Raw genomic sequence first — 19,093 nt, forward strand, 5'->3', positions numbered from 1 at the left:
GCAAAAATAAATGGAGATTTTGATGATTTTCTCATCTGAATGCCTTCTGGTATCCCCTTTTGGGTTTGAGGTAGCTAGCCATGGCCAGCACTTTCCATAAGTTGCATTGTGGCTGTTAGGAGAGATTATCTTCTCTGTTCTTTGACCAAAGTCACTTTCTGGATTTGCGTGTAAAGCTAAAAAGACACTAGTCGATTTATTTTGGTGTTACTCTCATACTGCAAGCTTACACTGGGCGTTTTGTTTACTTTCAGTTGTTTCCCAACTCTTACCACCCACTGAGTATGTTTTTTTGTATTGTGGTTTTTTTTTTTCCTCAGCTGCATTAGTACCTGTTTTGAAAAGTCTTTTAAGCTGATTAGCTCCACTGTATCATTCTGTAGTAGTAATAGCAAAATGCATTTTTCTTTAGCAGGATGTGTCACTGATGGAGTCTGAAGAAACCAGTGAGGGAGGGACCACTCCCCGAGAAGCCAGCGGCGTCACTGGGGAGGTTTGGGATTCTACAGCAGTTGAAAGAGAGCATCATGCCCCTCACGCATCAGCCAAAATGAGCAACAGCCTGTCTGAATCTGCAAAGGGAGCAGAGCTCAGCACTCCTGAGGACTGCCTTTCTGCTCCAGGGAAAGCAGCAGAGATGCTGGGCAGACCCTCTAACCCTCTGCAAAAAGTGCCAGCAGGATTGGAACAAGAGCAAGGTGATGCAGAGCCTCAAAAGGGACTCTCGGAATTGGAAAGAGAAATGCTTTTAAGTGAGGGTGGACTGGATTGTTCTCTGAAACTTAAGCAAGTAGAGCTGGTTGACCTGGAAAGCAACCAGGACTCTTCTCTCAGCACAGTCCAGGATGGGCCAGACCCTGGCAGTGCCATCCTGCAGGCTGTGGACCTCAGCACTGAGTTTCCTCAGAGCCAGGCAGAATTGGCACTTTGTGGCTCAAACTCTCAGGCTCAACATCCAAAATACCCTTTGGCAGATGCCATTTCCTCTCAGAGAGAGACACCTAAGTGCTTCTTGGTGTGTAAAACTGTTTCAGAGGGGCATTATAAGGCTGAACCATTTCTGGATAGCCTCTCCATGGATTCTTTGCAGGAGGTTGATGCTGGTGCAGAGCAGAAGCAAAGCAGCAAAAACGTGGCAGCACCAACTCATGAGCAGCCTACCTCAGAGGAAGCAATAGATGACATGGCTAAACCTCACATTTCTGAAGACGCTAAGGAAAGCGTAAGAGCACTTGAGGGTCTGGAAGAGAATATAGAGTCTTCCTTTTCCCATCAGTTGTCTTCCACCTTAGCAGATGACAGCCAGATAAGTTCACTACAAGCAGAATGCAACATCTCAGCTGGTGAAACAAGGAATAGCAGTATGGTCAAAGAGCAGGGAACAGCAACGGTTCCTAAAGAAAACTCATCCGCTTCTAAATGCCTTCATCTTGAAGATGACCACAGAAAAACAGAGAGCAGACCTGCCTCTCAAGCAGAGAGTGCCTTCCAGGTAAAGGATACTGCTAAAAAAAATGAGGAAATGAGTACTTCACAGCATAAGAAACCAGCACAGGAGGCAGTGTCTGAACTTCAGCAGGAAGAAGAGAAGAAAGAGTGCAAACTGCAGAATCTGCTGGAAGAAGGGAAATCTTTGGAGCCCAAAGATCGGAAAAGCAAGGAACTAAATGAGAAGAAACAACAATTGCAGATGGAAGACCTCAATCTGGAGGCATCAGCTTCCAGGTCAGAGTTATCTTCTGTTCTCAGGCATAATGTGGACTTGTGTGGTTTGGAAAACGTTTTTTTGGCTGAGCAAACAGGATCAGCATTTTCTCCTAGGGAGTCTGTCTCTGTGGATCAGCATCCCGGTGAGGATGTACTGCTGAAAGCTTATGCCACAGAAGCAGGTTCTGGACGTCAGCCACTCGCTGTTAGCTCTCTGTCCTCAAATAACCTGAATGCAGTGGGTGAAACTCCAGTGGTGCCTCCACACACATGCCATATCTCTGACCAGGCAGAAGACCTAGAAGACTCTGGCCGCTTTTCCATTGGTGGTCAGGATATTGGAGAAGTGGACTGGGATGACAGGACAAGACTGGGCAGGGAGAATGAGCACAGTGATGGGCATGGAAAGGCTGTCCAGAGGCTTGATAAAAGAGGTGCACCTCTTCGTGGAGGAGTGGCAGCGCTTTCTAGTGCAGAGAACCCAGAGGCTTCTGTTCTACATCCTTCCTCAGGTACCAAGAACTTGGAGCCACCTGATCCCATAGATCCTCATCCCATTACAGAAAATTTGGGAAAAGCTGAGCTTCAGGTCTTCATTCCAGCTTTACCTCCAGAGCTCGCCTCTGTGGCTTCAACATCTGGCCCACAGCAAGAGGGTGCTAGCAGAATGGCCTCCTTGACCCCTGAGGACTGTCCTGGCACCAGCCTGAACAAACTGCTAGACTCTGTAGAGAAGCCAGCCAGCCAAGCTGCTTCTGTACAAGTGCGGGACCCAACATCAGGGGAAACTGCTAGTGTACGTACTGATCCAGGGGAGGCCAACATTTCCCATGAACTCCTTATTTCTGAGGAAGGCTTTCATGAAGACCTTAGTGGCCAGTCTTCTTTCTCTGTAATATACCCAAGCTGTCTTCCTCTAGAGAGGAGCCTTCCTGAGGGCAGGAGGACTGTGGCTGTCATTGCAGGGCCTCTGGAACCACCCCAAACACCAGGCAGGACTTCCACTCCCCTGAACCACCCAGAGACAACTCAGCAAAAACCCCCAGAAGAAAGTGCCATTATCCAACCAAAAGAAATGGGAGTACCTGTGGATCGTGAAGCACAAGAAATGCCTTTATTTGATCAGTCTGACTGCGGTTTAAACCAAAAAGAGCCTGGATCCAGAATCTCCAGTGTCCTGAGCACCCTAACCTGGCCCTCTGAAGAAGATATGGTCTTTGCCGTGAGCCAGCAAGAACAACCTCTGTCCCCTGCATCCCATTCAAGCCTACCTCTGGTGTCTGAGCCTGATGCCAAACAGCTTCCTCGCCTTCCTTCCCTTGCCCGAAGCCCCAGGCAAACTCAGGCCCCTGCACTTAATGCAAATCACCTTGCCCAACCTCCAGCCCCTGAAAGTTACCAGCCGCTGGCTCCTTTACCCTACTCCAGGCCACATCTCAACTGTGGTATGTATGATAGTAAGTTACTAGCCACTCACCCTACTATAAGCCATCCTCTGCACGCTGCTGCCTCTCTGTCTGATTCTAATACTGTGGCCTCTGCTTCTCACAGAGAAGATGTAGCAGAGAAAGATGACCTTGTTCCAGTAACTAGAGAGTGGGATCTCAGTGACTCAGGTACCCATACAGAGACATCTGATGACTCAGGGGTCAGTTTGTTGGCCAAAAGCTTTTCTGCTGTTGGAAATGAAGCATTGGCCGGCTCCTCTGATGCCAGCCCTGAAACAGCAGACCACCACATGGATATACAGTATGGAAAATCTTCACCTGACCACCCTTCTTGGCCCTCGCTGGAAGGCCTGATAACATCCACAAACTCCAAGAGCCGGGACTCTGCACAGCCACCTCCAATGCTAGCATTCACCAATCCAATCCATTTCCTCCAGCTCAGCCCTCCATCACCACCAACCACCAGGACAGCCTGCCAAGAGGAGGACATCTCAGGGGAGCTGCGATGGGAGCAAGAGGCAGGTGTCTTTGGTGTGGACTCAAAGAATGTCCAAGCTCCATTGGCATTCACAGAGAAAACAGAAAGTGAGAGGAGGATCAAGCAAAGGCTGGAAGGAGAAGGTGGGGAACACCACTTGGTAGCTCAGCCAAAGGAGGAAATGCCCAGACACTCACCCTTGGAGAAATCATCAAGTTGGCCAGACAAAAAATCGATCAGGGTAGTTGCACAGGAGCCAGCAGCCAATCAAGAAAACCCAATTAAACGCCGAGTAAAAAGCAAGGACTGGCACCGTCAGGGCCTGAAGAGGATGTCAGTACCACCAGACATCTTGCAGGGTGAGTCCCCCCCATCAAATTTACTGTAGATACCAGAAACACTGGATTAAATTAGATAGGCAACGTGATAGAGAGGTCTGAGAGCTGAGAGCTCAGCATTGCTCTCGTGCCTTTCTGGTAGTACTCCTCGCTGCAGCCCTGCAGCCCCTTGCTGTCCTGCCCCAAGCTCCCCGCTCTCCCCTAGCTCTTCCCTGCGGCCCTGTAACCAGTACATCCTGGTGGTTCTGAGTAGGGCAGCGTGCTGGGGCTCAGTCCCCTCGTTTCACACTAACACCTGCAACAGAGAGGACCCCTCACCCCTCAACTTCACATCCAGTTTCTTTTCTTCTCCCTTCTCCGCGTTTGGCAGCCTGTCACCCTTACTCGGTAAGAGGGGCTATTTTGCACTCATTTGCAGGAATGAGTTTCTTGGTGGGGCCGAGTTCAGAGCTTCTGCTCGTCACCTCCTGCTGCCATCACATGGCTGCTGCGTTTTGCTGCACTGGTAGCAGCCCATTCCCAAGCGGTAAGGAAAACACGTGCACACATCCTCGGTCATCCGGATCTGTTCCCGCATGTTTTAGTTCCTTCTGTATTTGCAACCTGCCTTTCTTTTGCAGCTGACACCTTTAGATCCCAGTTTGACCTTCTGAAAGAGATGATCTTCCTGAGAATGTAGGATTCCTGAGAACAGATAAGAAGGCAAATTTGTCAAATCCAAGGTCCTAGCTTTCATAAAAGCCAAATAAATCACTGATGTCACAGATGGAAAACATGCATCTTCTGTAATGCAGCTCATTTAGACAGTACTTACTGTCAAGATGCATGTCTGTTCTTTATTATGTCATACATGGGCTTTAAGTATACTTGTTTCTTCTCAGCTCTTAGTTTATTTTCCAAGCTCCGCAACATGCTGGATTTTTGGCATAGAGGAGAAGGATTGGAGTGTGGAGGGGCATAAAAGGTTTGGCAGCACTTGAATCAGGATTTGTTCAAGTGTGTGATCTGTAAATTCTTGGTTCCAAATTATAAAACGTTCAAGGCAACAGTACTGTCTTTCCCCTGACCCATACTTGCAGCTCAGTCTTTGGGCTTTCTTCCTCCTCCAGATTCCAATGAATTTTATACAGAATTTCTTTACACCTTATTTAAATAAATCCCTCAGAAAACAAAAGTCCACAACTTCCCCATTTTACATAAACAGGAGATGACTCAAGCAGCACTTTCTTAATGCTCACATAGTACATAATGCTGTAATACAATTCTCACATTTCATTCTCGGGCCGCATCCCTCCTAAGACTCTTCACAGGACTGACTCTGTTAGATGTCCAGCATTCCTGCCCCAGAAGTCACTGAGAGTTTTTGGGGGCACAACATCCGCAAAAGAAAGTATAAGACTTTCAGACATGACTGGTGACTTGGGGTCTGTTGATCCTCTTACGCCTGACCCAAGCTGCTGAAAGGGGAAAGGCAGCACCAAACAGAGCCCACAGGCAGTGTCGTCTTTTGGGCAACTGGAGAGGGAAGCTCTTAAGAGTTACTGTGATTGCTGAAAGTCTCACCCTTTTTTCTTTGTATGAAAAGCAAATGTGGCTAAGTAACAGATGTGAAGTGTAAGTAATGTCAAGGATTGTTAAAACCAGAATGTTTCTGACTTGTAAATAAAGGTCAGGATGGTACCTGTACTCCATTCAGGTGGGGTACAGGTAAATGGTATCTGTGTATCATTTGGATTGCAGCTTGACTCTAAAAACGGACTTATGTGTTTATTTTCTGTCTTACATGCAGAAGTTCCTTCTGTTCCTTCAGAGGAAGAAGCTCACAAGACACACAGGGAGCCACCAGTCAGTTCAGAAACAGTTATATTGCGGTAAGTCTCTCAAAAGCCCCTTAGAATTTGCCCCCATCCCTGTGTAGCACAGACACCTCATGCTCTCCATTGTTCCCAAGGGACCACAGATGGTGATAAGGAGCAGGAAGCAATAATAAAATTACTTAGGCCTGTGTTTCAGTCTGTGCCCTCTGGGAAAGGACCTCGTTGCAACAGAAGTATTTCTGTCCCTTTAGGAGAGTGTTTCCATTAAGCCAAACTTTATTCTTTGTGAAGTAAAGCATGTGGAGCTTGAGCTTGTTGGAAAGAGAGGTCCTTGGTGTGACAGATCTGTTACTAAGATTTTGATAAGCCATTTCCAGTACTGTGTTTTCTGTTCACTCTTTTGTTTCCAAATCCTTATTCCCTGACAGAGAAAAGAAACCTGCAGATGCAATGGAGAACTTCAAACGCCGGCACTCCAAACTGATCAACTCCTGTAAGTGCCTTCTGCCTCAGGTGCTGTAGCAGACCCCTCTCCTCCATCATCCCTCACCCTTGCAGTGAGCACAAAGTGAGCTCCTGCCACATGGTAGCAAGGAGGGAGTGTTAAGAGAGTGGTGTTCAGTGGAGGCAGTGAAACCAGAGTCCTGCAGTACACTCGGGCAGCTGGTGAGCTTTGTTTATAGTGGGTGCATGTGGTCTAATGTACTTCGGTTATCCTAATCTGAGACAATAACAAGAGTTTTCTCCAGATTGAAGCAGAGGGCAAGCAGCTGCTATAGAAAGTATTAATGTATATGCCTCTCTTCACAGCAAGACTGCTGTATCAGGAATACAGTGACGTGGTTCTGAACAAGGCCATTCAAAGCCAGAAGAGAGTGGATTCTTTTGCAGAGGATATAGAGTCGAGTTTCCCGAGCTCTCCAAGGCTACGGAGGAAAGTGCTTTCTCCCCAGGACTCATATTTGCAGCGTCTGTCAGTCTCATCTAATGCGTCCCTCTGGCAGGACATCCCCATGATACGGGGCAGCAGAATACTACTCAATATGTCCCGTGATGAGCAGAAGCTGCAAGAGGTAATGGACCAATGTAACGAGGTAGATGGGTGGTCTGTAGTCAAGAAAGAGTCCCCAGAAGGGTGGTTAAAGTGGAGAGCAAAAATTCTGATGAGGGAATGCAGGCTGGATGCGGAGGTCAGCTCTAACCATGTAAGCAGTATAGGGATGTGGTATTAGTGCTTGTGAAGTTCAGAGCTGTAGAGAAAAGGAGCGCCAAAGGGTAGACTCTGGACCATATCAGTAACTTCATGAAAACAGACACAGGGAAATTGAAACGAGGTAGAAAATTAATTTTGAGCATGTTCAATGCAAAAGAGAATATTAAAGTAGAAGACTTCCAGCATTCTCCCACATAAAAGTTTGAGAGATGCTAATAAAAGCACAGTGAATTGTAGTTCCTGTGGCAGAACGTGAGTTTACCAAATCAACCTGTGTGAGCTGCGGGGCTGAGAGTAAACAGGAAGATGTATAGCTTCAGCAAAATGGAACATAGGGAAACTGGGTAAGGAAAATGAGAGGAACTGAGTAAGGTAAGGAAAATAGGAGGACCCAGAGAAAGAAGCGAAAACAACACCATGAGAAACATGATGAAGGAGAAGAATGTGGGTGATGTGGATGCTGGAAAATTTATGGGAGCGTGTAAAACGGGGAACCTAGTGAGAATGGAGTTGGGGGGGAATAAAAATAAAATTAGAGTAGGTAACTGTTTTTCTTGCAAGTCATACCACACTTCTGTCTTCTTGTCATTTTATACTCTTTCTTTAGTTCCCCCCTCATTCCTAAAGCCTCTTTTCTGTAATGATGCACTACTTCCATCATGTGCTGGGAGGTTTTCTTGCTTTGCCCCTGTATTCCCTCTGTAAGATTACTCACAGACTTGCATAGTTTACTGATGCTGTGCTCCCTTATTTCATCTCTCAAGGCCAAGTTTGAGTTGATAATGTCTGAGGCTTCCTACCTGCGCAGTTTAAATGTGGCGGTGGATCACTTCCAGCGATCAGCAGAGCTCCAGGCAATGCTCACCAATCAAGAGCGTCAGTGGCTTTTCTCCCGCCTTCATGATGTACGCGACGTCAGCGCTAGGTGAGATGTGGCTCTTTGCTTCCAGGACTAACACCCTTCACGAAGCACAGACACAGACCATCACTTCTGTCAATAACCTCTCTCGCTCCTGTTCTGCGTGTTCACTGACCTTGATATGACTACGTGATACACACGCGTAGCACTTTGTGACTGCTTACCAACACTGCCCTGAAAGAACATCTGCCTTTTTAGGTGACAGGGCAATGTAAATCTTGGTGCTAAGTCCCAGATATTATGGTGCAGTTGTGTACAGAGCTTATTGCAGGAGATGAAAATGTTCAAAATGCTACTGTAGCCATGCACTGTTGGCTTCAACTACAACTAAACTTGACTAACTAGACCTCAGCCCAAACCAAATGTAGCTCCTGCCAAATCCAAGACAAAAGAAGCAGCTGCATGAATCGTGACCCAAAAAAAAAAAAAAAAGGTGCTGGTGTGGAAGTAAGTTACAGGCATCACTTGACAGAACCTAATGTGAATCAATTGAGCATAAGTCATAAAATGTAGACATGATCCCACATGCAAGGAATCCTGTATGTTAGAGGATTCTGTTCTGCTTTTCTCCCAAGGCTTAGCTACATATATCACTAAGCTAGTAAGGTTTGCTGCTACCTTTTCCATTTCTACTAGTGGGACTATTCTGGTGATTAATTTTCTGATTAATTTTCAGTTGTTTCCTTTAGTGCTGTAGAGGTGCAACCTCTCAAGAACAGAGGTCTTTTGCCTCTGCTTCTTCCTTGCTGATATCTAGCCCTAAATTGTCATTGCGCAGGCATTATACTCTCTCTAGAAGTAAAGAGCTGTCTTGTGCTTACATGTTGGCTGTTGGGATTTTAGAGGACTGAGGCCATTCCTGCTTTTCTAAATGACACTGATCTTTCCCTCTCCTTTTATGGCATTGCAACTATGTGCTGCAGTTTCCTTTTTGACTTGGAGGAGAAATTTGAGGAGGACATGTTCACCTTCCATGTGTGTGACGTGGCTCTGAAACACGCCCCTGAATTCCGCAGGGTGTATCTACCATATGTAACAAACCAGACATATCAGGAGCAAACCTTCCAGCGGTTACTGTAAGTTTTCTCATTTGTTGCACCGTTCTCCTCTCTCACTTCCTTGCTGCACCTCAAATATTCGCTCTTTCAAGTAATGGGGAATGCTGCAGGTACAGGCTGTTGTCCAGTGCTCTCATGACATCCCAGAACAGGCAGGAACCTTCTTCAGATCAATGGCATCTGGAACAGCAGGACAGAGCTGCTGCAGGCTTCTCTCCCATAGCATTGGAAAGGGAGAGAATAATTAATATCTGATTCTATTGCAAGCTGTTCTCTCTGTCTACCCTCTACTGAAGAGAGCAAAAATTAGTCCTGGATAATGGTTTTCAGTCAGTGGTTTTCAGACTACTAAGAACCAGGAAGTGATAATTTCAAGTGAAACTTCCAATCTCGACCATTCTGCGACTCTGTAATTAAGAAACATATGGCTACCATCAGTAAGCTTAAAATGGCTAACCAGGAGTCTTAAAACTGGATTGTGAAAATCCTGGGGCCAGAGAACGCTGTTGGTCTTTCTTGCTCTGAGTGGTGGTGTGAAACATCTCATCTGTACCCACTGGCACAACCGAGCATTAATCGGGCATGGGGTTTCCTTGCCAATTCTGCCCTGCTCTCTGTTGTAACAACCCAATTCCAGTGAAACTATGGTGATTCCAGGAGAAGACACTGTACCCCCAGGCTGTTCTGCCACTATCTCTGTTTGCTGCTGACTGGGAGAGACCTAGTCTTGTAATTGTTTCCTTTCAGGCAAGGCTCAGTTCCACACAGACAGTATCCTGGAGGTCCTTTCCAGGGCAGTATGTGCTGGGCCTACAACCTTCTTCCCCATCTCTTCAAGGATATGGGATTGGCTGCTTTGGTGACAGGTGCCGCTCTCGTACCATTAGCCTTGTTATCTGCTGCTGCCCAACATGGAAAGCTGGATGGCAGTGGCTGTGTCTAGAAGGACATTCTGGGGGAAGGCAGCTCCTGAGAGGAGCTGCAAGAGAGGGGAAGCAGCTATTTCCAGACCCTGAACACAGCCCCTGGTGCTGGACCATTCAGTGTAAGGGAATAATACAAACCACCAATGTCTCTGTGAAAGGTGCCCTACTCATCAAGGGGAATTGAAACGTAGATGTTACTTCTGACTTTTATTCCAGAGGGCTGTGGAAGGAAAGATGTAATAACAATTGTACTGCTGTCCTGTAGCTGTTAGAAATCCATACTTGCTCTTCATCAGCAGAGTGGTGCAGTTTCTTGACATCTTTTGCCCCAGGGACAAAGCCTGAGTATTGGGAGTACTCCACCACTCACTGAAATCTGATACTAGGAAGACTATGTATTCGCTCTTAACGTCTGGATGTCTTTTTTTACCACCCCCACAGAAATGGAAATGCAGGGTTCCAGCAAGTCCTGGAGAGACTGGAAAGTGATCCTGTATGCCAGCGCCTCTCACTGAAATCCTTCCTCATCCTTCCTTTCCAGCGCATCACTCGTCTCAAACTCCTTCTACAGGTAACTGTGTGATTCTCTGCTTTCCTATCGTTTCTCTCAAGCTGGCCCTTCTTCAGGTCTGAGAGTCATACAAATACGAGCTAGCTCCAAGCACTGGGTGGAAGGACTGCATAGAGCCATTTGTGTTGCATCTGTGACGAGTTTGGCAAGATGCTCTATAGCTGCTTTGTTGCAAATACTGTGAATATGCCTTTGCAAAAGCAAACCCATTTGTCATCATACAAACGCCTGCTGTGCATCAGACCAGCACTGTGAGTTGAATATGATAGCCTGTGAGAGACAATGCAGTTTGCGTATTTGTTAGGACTTTGTTGCAACACTGCTTCAGTTGTACTCCAATAAATAATTTAGAGAGTCTTCTCAGAACATGTTGATCTACATTTTGTTGAACTATTTTGGCTTCCTGCTAAGAAAACAAAGCAAGGGTTCCTTGACTGCCCTCTGGAAGGCAGCCTGTCTTTACTCTTTCCCTGCAATGTTGACTAATAGGAGCCTTCCAGACAGGGAACCAGCAAGTTCCTAATGAATTAATTTTGAGCTCTTTCTATTACACTCTTCTTTTTGATTATTTGAGCCTATTTTTAACAGGAGGGGAGGAGTATCGGCCAAAGAACAATTCTGTGTGTAAGGCTGTTTGTGCTTGGATTAATGGTTGCTTCCTATGCTATGTAACTTGTACATGATAGTTTAGGTTTTCAGGGACGCCCTGTTCAGTGCAGCTTATCCGTGACATTCTGCATTTCAAATTTCTGGCCTTGTTAACTCCACGTCTCATCACCTGCTACTGCTGTAGTTCCCCTTGACGCTGGCATCTTGGCATCTCCTTGTTTCTCCTACCCCTTCCAGACACATATATCCAGCTTTGTCTGATTGCATTATGAAAAAACATCTTTTCTTACACAGAATATCCTGAAGAGAACTCGGCCTGGGTCTGAGGAGGAAGTGCAAGCAACACAGGCCTATGATGCGCTTGAAAAGGTAAGGCCATCAACCTGTTCCACAGCCCTGCAGAAAGGGATCCAGGGTTTTGATTGATGATACCCTCAATACAAGTCAACAATGTGCCTTGGCAGCCAAAAGAGCCAACTGTAGGCTGGGGTGCATTAAGCCCAGTATAGCTAACTGGTTGAAGAAGTGATTGTCCCATGATACTCCGCATTGGTGGGGCCTCACCTCAAGAGTCTGTGTAATTTGGGGTTCCACAGTATAAGAAGAATGTAAAAATATTAGAATGTGTCCAAAGGAGGGCAACAAAGGTAGTGAAAGGACTAGAGGGCAAGACTTACAAGGAGTGGCAGAGGATGCTAGGTTTGTTCAGCTTAGAGGCTGAGGGGTGGCATCATTGCTGTCTGCAACTTCCTCATGAGGGGGAGCAGAGAGAGAAGTGCTGATCTCTTCTCTGGATGCAAGGGAATGGCTTAAAGTTCTGTCAGGAGAAGTTCAGATTGGGTATTAGGAAAAAATTCTTCACTGAGAGGGTGGTCAAGCACTGAAGCAAGCTCCCCAGGAAAGCGGTCATGGCTCCAAGCCTGACAGTGTTCAAGAAGTGTTTTGACAATGCTCTGAGATACATGGTTTAACTTCCAGTTTGCCCTGTGTGGAGTCAGGAGTTGGACTTAATCCTCATGGGTCCCTTTCAACTCAGGATATTCTGTGGCTCTTTACAGCTGTGTTGCATCACGCAGCTGCAGGGCACTGAAGTGGCCCAGTCCTTTCATTGATCCTCACCCTTGTCAAGGGCCTTTGTCACTGATCCTCACGAGTAACAAATTAGCATGTTCATGTGACTCCTGCATGTGCAGTGGTAGGTGTGAGCAGAAAAGACTAAAGCAGGAGCCAGCTGGGATGCAACTGAACCTGCATCAGTGATACCAAAGTACTTTTTTTAGGACTTGCTTTTGCCAGTATCCTAACCACCATTCCCCCTTTGTGTTCCTTATCTTTGTCTCTAATTAGTGATCAACTCCCACCCTAGCCCCTGCAGAAAACCTTGCCTTAAAAAAAAAAGGCATGACACAAAACATTACTCTGTTGCATCCCTTACCTCTGTCCTGTTTCTTACAGAGACAAGACTTAAAAGTCTTCTGAGACAACTTGTTACCTAAAATTTGTACAGCAGCATAAGGTGGACTTGTTCTTAGCTAGCTCCTGTTCTGTCTGGTGATTATTTGACCTTCTTGGAGTGTCACTCCATTCCTTAAAATCTCTCCCCTATTCTCCACCATAAACATAAAGACCAGTTCAACATGATGCATACCTCCTTAAAGCTCTTAGGACTGCAGTCTAAGGTGGGTGGGCAAGATGTCATACACTGAAATCTTTAGACTCCAGCTGCCTTCAAGCCACCGTTATCTCTGTTGACACTGTTAGGCAGCTGCCCTGTATCACCTCAGGCGGCTGTACAGGCAGCTTACAGGCTGAAGTACCTCTGTTTCATTATGTGCTGTCCTCACAGGTACTGGCAACAAGCTCTGGGTTGTGGAAAGGTGGGGTTGCCATTTATCTCATCAGCTTCCTGTGTTTACAGTGGAGCATCTAATAAGAGTTGCTTCCGAATGACAAGCAGTTCAATCTGTGTCACCTGAGAGAGATGCCTAGTATTCCTCCCAGTATCCCCAAGTTAAAGCAGTACTTACCACGGAGACTTCATCTAAAGAATACCTTCCTTAAGAAAGAAGGATGATCACTGTACATATGGAGAAGTTTAGTATGCTTGCCTGCAAAAATACTTTTTTTTGCAGGAGGATGCCTAAGAAGTTGTCACTTACACTGACTCTTGAGGGGCTCCTTGAAGTAGTACTGATCCTACCAGGCAGTTCTGCTCCCACCTCACTGATCATCTGTTTTCCACTGCAGCTCATCAAGGATTGCAATGAAAATGTCCAGCGCATGAAGAGCACTGAAGAGCTGATCTACCTCAGCCAGAAGATTGAATTTGAGTGCAAGGTGAGCTTGTCCATTCCCTGGGCCTTGCTGTAGCCTAATGTATTTTCTCTCTTTCCTTACAAAGTCACTGGTGCTTATTTTTTGTTCTCCTCTCCAATCTGCACAGAGCTGTTGAAGCAGAGTATCATACACAGGTCAGCTCTTCATCAGTGCTTCCCTTGCCCACTCATTTGTGTCAGCCTTGGCTAAAGGTGCCGACTGTGGTGTACACCTGTCCAGCTGGACAGACGAAAGCACACTTCCTCTAGGGAAAGACGAAAATGCAAATCCAAACCTCATGGATACTGATTTCTTTGTACATGCTTGACAATGTTTGTTTCTGTCACGCAGATATTCCCACTCATCTCACAGTCAAGGCGACTTGTAAAGTGTGGTGAGCTGACAGCACTGGACTTCAGCACCCTGAGTCCAAAATGGAAAGTCACCACCCGGCCCATCTACCTACATCTTTTCAATGACTGTCTGCTCTTGTCTCGGCCGAAGGAGTGAGTGCTTCAACACAATTCTTCCTGCCCCTTCTAAAAATACCTGTCTCTTTCTGGGTCTGTGCTTTGGTGAAAAGAATCCTTTCCCTCTGCCTGCCAGCAAGTGGCAGCATTTGTCAAGTCACTCTCCTAACTGTACATTACGTGAGTATCATGCAAGTATGTGGAATCTGGTAGTCCCAACTCTTAGTTACAACATATGATGATGTAACAAGATATCTTTTGGTCCCTAGTGCACACTTCTGTTCTGCCTTTCCACCTCTATAACGTGAAACACTTTAATAATAACAACCACTTATTCTAGTTTTACTTGGCAAATAATTTCTTTCTGAAGGACAGCGTGAAGATGAGTGAATGTGCAAATCACTGGTTTGTCAAGAAACTAAGGGAATTGGTTGGTTGTGTTGGAGTTTTGGAGGGTGGTTTTGTTTGTAAGCTATAAAATAAAATTCTGACAGGACAGAGCTTAGTATTTTTACCTTTTTCATTAAGTCTCCCGTCTCTTCTCTGTCCTTCTGCAACTTCTAGCAAGAACAAAGCTTAAGATGCCTGAAGCAGATGAAGACTCATTAAAACCTTTTTGCTTTCCTGACATCAGAAAACAACATGGACTCACTTTGTAACCCTCATCACCTTAAAACTCACTATTTGTTTTGTTTCTTCTCTTTACCCACAGGGGTGGACGTTTTGTTGTGTTTGACCATGCTGCTTTCTCAGATGTGCGTGGGGAGAAGTGTGAGATGAAACTGCATGGAACAAACAAAAATGTTTTTCGTCTCTTTCTACTTCAGAATTACCAGGGAAAGAGAGTGGAGTTTTTGTTTCGTACAGAGACACAGTAAGAGCTCAAGGTTACCCTCAGTATATCCCCTTACCATAGCCAGACACCTCCTAGGAGCCTGGTGGTTGTCCTTTGGCTACCCAAATGCTGAAATATCAAATGCAGCTGCTGAGCAGAGGACTTGAAAAACTCCTCTTGCCAAAGAAGCCCCTCATAAACCACCTTGCCTCTCTGTTATCAGAGCTGCTCATACAATACTATCGTGTTATGTCATAATATCAGCCTCCAAAAATGGGAGGTTTTGCCTTTTCCTATTCCCTCTCCCCACTTCCAATTTCTCTGCCTCCCCTAAGTACCCCTCCCTGTCACCTCCTGCAAGCAAAGCTGTACACACACACCCCCATTCCAGTCATCAAGCTGCTGTCCCTCACATTGAATCCTGACACCTGTCTGGTAATGTTTTCCAGCAGTGAGAAGCTGAGGTGGATCTCTGCTTTGGCTCCTCCGCGAGGAGAACTGGATCTCTTGGAGTGCCCCGGTGAGACTGCTCTGCTACTACAGCAGTGGGGGTGGGCTGGCTCAGAGGAGTTGGAGTCACTGGGAGGTGGAACATTTCAGAATGATTCCGAGGCAGAATGCTTGCCTTTTTGTAAATAAAGAAGATACTACGGGCTTTCCTTCAGTGCCAGATTATGCCAGTTATCTATTTTTTTTTTTTTTTTTTTTACTCCTCATATTTGGAAGAAAACCTGTAGCCTCCCTCCCGGTTCTCTGCTCTTTAGTGTTTGGGCAGTCCTTTATCCCCTACCTCCTCTGGGGCTGATGCACATAGGTTTACTCTTGCTTTCTAGTATACCATTATGATCTTTCCTCCCCTTTAGATGCACCCCAGGTTCAATGCATAAAGACTTACAAGGCTCGGGAAAATGATGAGCTGGCTTTGGAGAAAGCAGACATCATCATGGTTATGCAGTACAGCAATGATGGTGAGCAGAATGAACAATGGCTATCTTAAATTATGGGTAGGAAGTTACTCTAGTAGTGTAAAGCTTTAACAACAATCAGGCTTCAGAAGGAGCCTCTCATTCCTGATTGTTGGATTGAGAGGATGAAGAGACTCTTCATCTTCATTAAGACACTTTATTTGGAAGCTGGAAAGAGATCTTTTTCTTTGATATTAGGGCCTTGTTGGAGGGGGCTTTTGGGGAAGAATGAAAAAATGTTTGACAGTTTTGCCTCATGTTTTGTGTTTTCCCCACACCACAGGATGGATAGAAGGAGTCAAACTTTCGGACCGGGAGAGAGGCTGGTTCCCCTCAGAACACGTGGAACTCATCTCCAGTAAACATGCGCGGCAGAAGAACCTGAAGGAGGAACAACGTGTGAAGAATGCCAAGCAGCAGGTCTTTTGCAAGAAATAAGACTGTTTGGACCTGTACAATCTCCCTGCCATGGGGGAACCATCTTTTTTCCATTGTGCCTCAGAAGAAATTCCTCTGTGAAGAGCATAATACAGCACTTTGACAGAACCAGGTGCTTTTTGCCAAAGAAAGCGGGAATCCAATCAGGAAAAATCATTCACTTCCTTTGTGTCACCAGGAGTATGGCAGCAGGAGGGAAAAAAGTTGCATGTATTGCTTGCTTTGTGGTAGTAGGGAGGGACTTCAATCAGACAGAGGTCTGGGATCTGGACTTCAGAAAATATATTCCTGGTTTTGCCACTGACAAGTTGCAGGACTTTGGGCAAGTCACTTCAGAATTCTGCCTCAGTTTTCCCATCTGTGAAATGGGGGTAAATTTACCTACCTCACTGGATGTTGTGAGGCTAAATTCACTAGTATTAGTGTAATAAGAGTTTTGAGTTCCTGAGAAGGAATGTGCTAAGTGCAAAGCACAGTAGAGTTGAGGAGAGTTTTCCATTTGAATATCCTCTTGGTATCTTGACGGTGTTGATCTCCGTAGTGTAATTTCCATTTAGAACAATTTATCTATTTGATCGTGCAAGTCTACTGGTTTTTAGATAGGCAAATATTTCATCGCACCTAAATTTAACTTAAGTCTCAGCATACTGTTAAAAGAGACCTTAACAACATTAGAAAATCCACTGGAGTTAAGCAGAGTTTTCAGAAGGCACTGTGATGATCTCCCCCACCTTAAGAGGTATCATGCTGAAGAATCTGTTTCACAAAGGTCACCTCTCATCTGAACAAGTGTCCATAAGCCATCTGAAATGACCCTTTTTTACTCTGCCTCCCTCTCAAGGTAGATCAGTGACTTTTGACAAAGAATTTGTATTTGTGTTGGTACATGCCCTGTACAAAATAACCATGACTAGACATATGCAATGAAGTGGCACTTTCCTGCTGCTCTTAATCTGATAGCTGATGTGGTATTGCATGCACCATTTTGCACACTTATAGAAAACACTAAGAGATTTAGCCACTGTAGATAAAGTCAAAATATGTACCGGAGACTTTTGTTCTTTTTTAGAACTCTCTGGTTTTAAGTCCAGTTTACATGCAGTCCTGCTTTTGTGCAGAACCTGTCTATTTGAGGATATGCCTTCAACTGTAAAATACTGTTTCTGTGTTCAAGTGTTTGCGTTCAGTTCAGTCAATGCAAGATCAAGTTTAAGAATCAATACACCAAAGAAAGCAACGTGTAGCCTTCTTGCATTTAATATATTTGAAGAATTAGTTATCTTCGTATCTCCAGCTTTCTGTCTCTGTAACATTCTGTCTCTAATTCCCATTTACACTGTATCTAGTATAGCTTAATACAGCCTATTTATATCAATAATTTTAGCTGGATAAAAAAAAGTTGCTTTTAGTCCTAATAAACTCATGCACTTCTCCAGTTAAAGTAACAACTTTCTGCTTTCCTTGTTACTTAGGTTTTCATCTCAAATGTAATTCATTCAGTATTTACTGAACATTCAGTATTTTCATTGTTTTTTCCATTAACTCTCCTTTCTAAGTGAATATTAAGTACAAATAGCTATGCTTAGCAAAGGCAGTGAAGAAAGCTTGCTTTACCAGCGATACCCTGAGATTCTTCAGAGGGTTATCACCAGGCCTGAAGTGATTTCTGCTGCAGGCTGCTGCAGGTTCCATAGTGGTATTAGTCTTCAGTATATGAAGGTAAGCTAAAGGGATGACCCACAGAAGATGGGAGTGCAGTCTGCTGTACCAGTAAGGCAGGATGCAATTAGTCAATTGTCTTTTAATCTATGGTCCAGACTACAATCTGCCTATGTTTTTTTTTCCCTAGAACTGCAACTGTTCCCTAGCTAAGAAGAAAGCAAAGCCCTACCTCAAACCAAGGGACATAAGAAGGGTTACAATCCTCAACAAGACTTATAAGTGTTCAGAGATCAAAAACGCCTGCTTGTGCCAGGCCGTCGTGAATTTATGTAACGCCTAAGTCATCAGGATCATCAGTGTCTCAACTGGGACACAGAACACTGTCATGGGATCAATTCACTGTGTGTCCATGTCAGGTCTTATGCAGACAGTCTGAGGCATCCCATATCCGTATCAGCTTCATCTTTGCTACTTGTATCATGAGAAGGCAGGCCATAGATACTGCCATTCTAAATCAGAAATCATCTCGTTAAACATTTAACAAAAAGTCAATTCTTTTTCAACTTCCACTCTCAAAACCAAGCAGGTATATTGTTAGTCTCCCAAGGCGGTTTCTATTTTAAATTCCACATGTTCTTGTTAAAATTCTTGTTGAGACGGGAAACTTAAAGACCACTTGTGACTGACAGCACTCCTATACTGTTTAACTAGTTGGATAAAAGGTTAACTTCTCCCTGTCACAGGTACAGGCTTTATTTCCTGTTGCCAGGTTTTTACATGTTAAGGAACACTTAAAAGTCAGCTTATACTTCAACAAATAAGTGGTTATTCCCTGGTTTACTTTGATTTGTTACATTTTAGATGGGCCTCAACTTCTTACTAGTTAAGTTTTTATCCCCAGCACCATCCTGCCACCAAAATCCATAAACAATCTTCATGCTTTTTGAAGCTGATTAACATCTCCTTGGTTTGTACAAATTTAATCAAACCGGTACAATATCACTTATGCTGTCAACGTGATGTGCAGTTGAATCCACTGTATCCTGCTGCAGTCTTCAGGATCTCTTCCAACTTAATTTAATGTGGATAGCCTGATTTCCCAGAAAATCACTATTAAACAGAAATAGAAGTGTAGAGTTTGTCAGCCAAATCCCTGTACTTTTCTAGGAAGATCCCCAAAGAAGGTCCACAGAATAGGAACACTGTATGAGTGGTGCCAGTGTGTCTTAAACAGCTGGCTGTAAACTGAAGCATGAAAAAAACATCTACAGGAACATGTGGAGACTGATACATAACATACCTGGACAAAAGAAATTCAGTATT

The 19,093-nt window shown here is 44.9% G+C and overlaps 1 protein-coding gene across 8 annotated transcripts in view; it reads left to right on the forward strand.

Annotated features, from left to right (window-relative positions):
* ARHGEF5 (Rho guanine nucleotide exchange factor 5) overlaps positions 1 to 17,553 on the forward strand; it is a 36,815-nt gene extending 19,262 nt beyond the window's left edge. For 6 of the 8 annotated variants that reach the window (XM_037387573.1, XM_037387570.1, XM_037387567.1 and 3 more), the window contains 14 exons: positions 413 to 3,992; positions 5,761 to 5,842; positions 6,217 to 6,281; positions 6,599 to 6,861; positions 7,766 to 7,926; positions 8,844 to 8,996; positions 10,346 to 10,475; positions 11,379 to 11,453; positions 13,332 to 13,421; positions 13,752 to 13,906; positions 14,583 to 14,744; positions 15,155 to 15,225; positions 15,569 to 15,673; positions 15,954 to 17,553. In XM_037387573.1, coding sequence (XP_037243470.1) covers positions 428 to 3,992; positions 5,761 to 5,842; positions 6,217 to 6,281; positions 6,599 to 6,861; positions 7,766 to 7,926; positions 8,844 to 8,996; positions 10,346 to 10,475; positions 11,379 to 11,453; positions 13,332 to 13,421; positions 13,752 to 13,906; positions 14,583 to 14,744; positions 15,155 to 15,225; positions 15,569 to 15,673; positions 15,954 to 16,108 — 5,232 coding nt within the window. In that variant the 5' untranslated portion in view covers positions 413 to 427 and the 3' untranslated portion in view covers positions 16,109 to 17,553. The remainder of the gene's footprint in view (positions 1 to 412; positions 3,993 to 5,760; positions 5,843 to 6,216; positions 6,282 to 6,598; positions 6,862 to 7,765; positions 7,927 to 8,843; positions 8,997 to 10,345; positions 10,476 to 11,378; positions 11,454 to 13,331; positions 13,422 to 13,751; positions 13,907 to 14,582; positions 14,745 to 15,154; positions 15,226 to 15,568; positions 15,674 to 15,953) is intronic. The other 2 variants (XM_037387572.1, XM_037387569.1) reach the window with 1 other exon arrangement.
* Positions 17,554 to 19,093: the final 1,540 nt, after the last annotated feature.

Source organism: Falco rusticolus, chromosome 5 (assembly GCF_015220075.1).
Source record: "Falco rusticolus isolate bFalRus1 chromosome 5, bFalRus1.pri, whole genome shotgun sequence".
In the NCBI taxonomy this organism is placed as follows: Eukaryota; Metazoa; Chordata; class Aves; order Falconiformes; family Falconidae; genus Falco; species Falco rusticolus.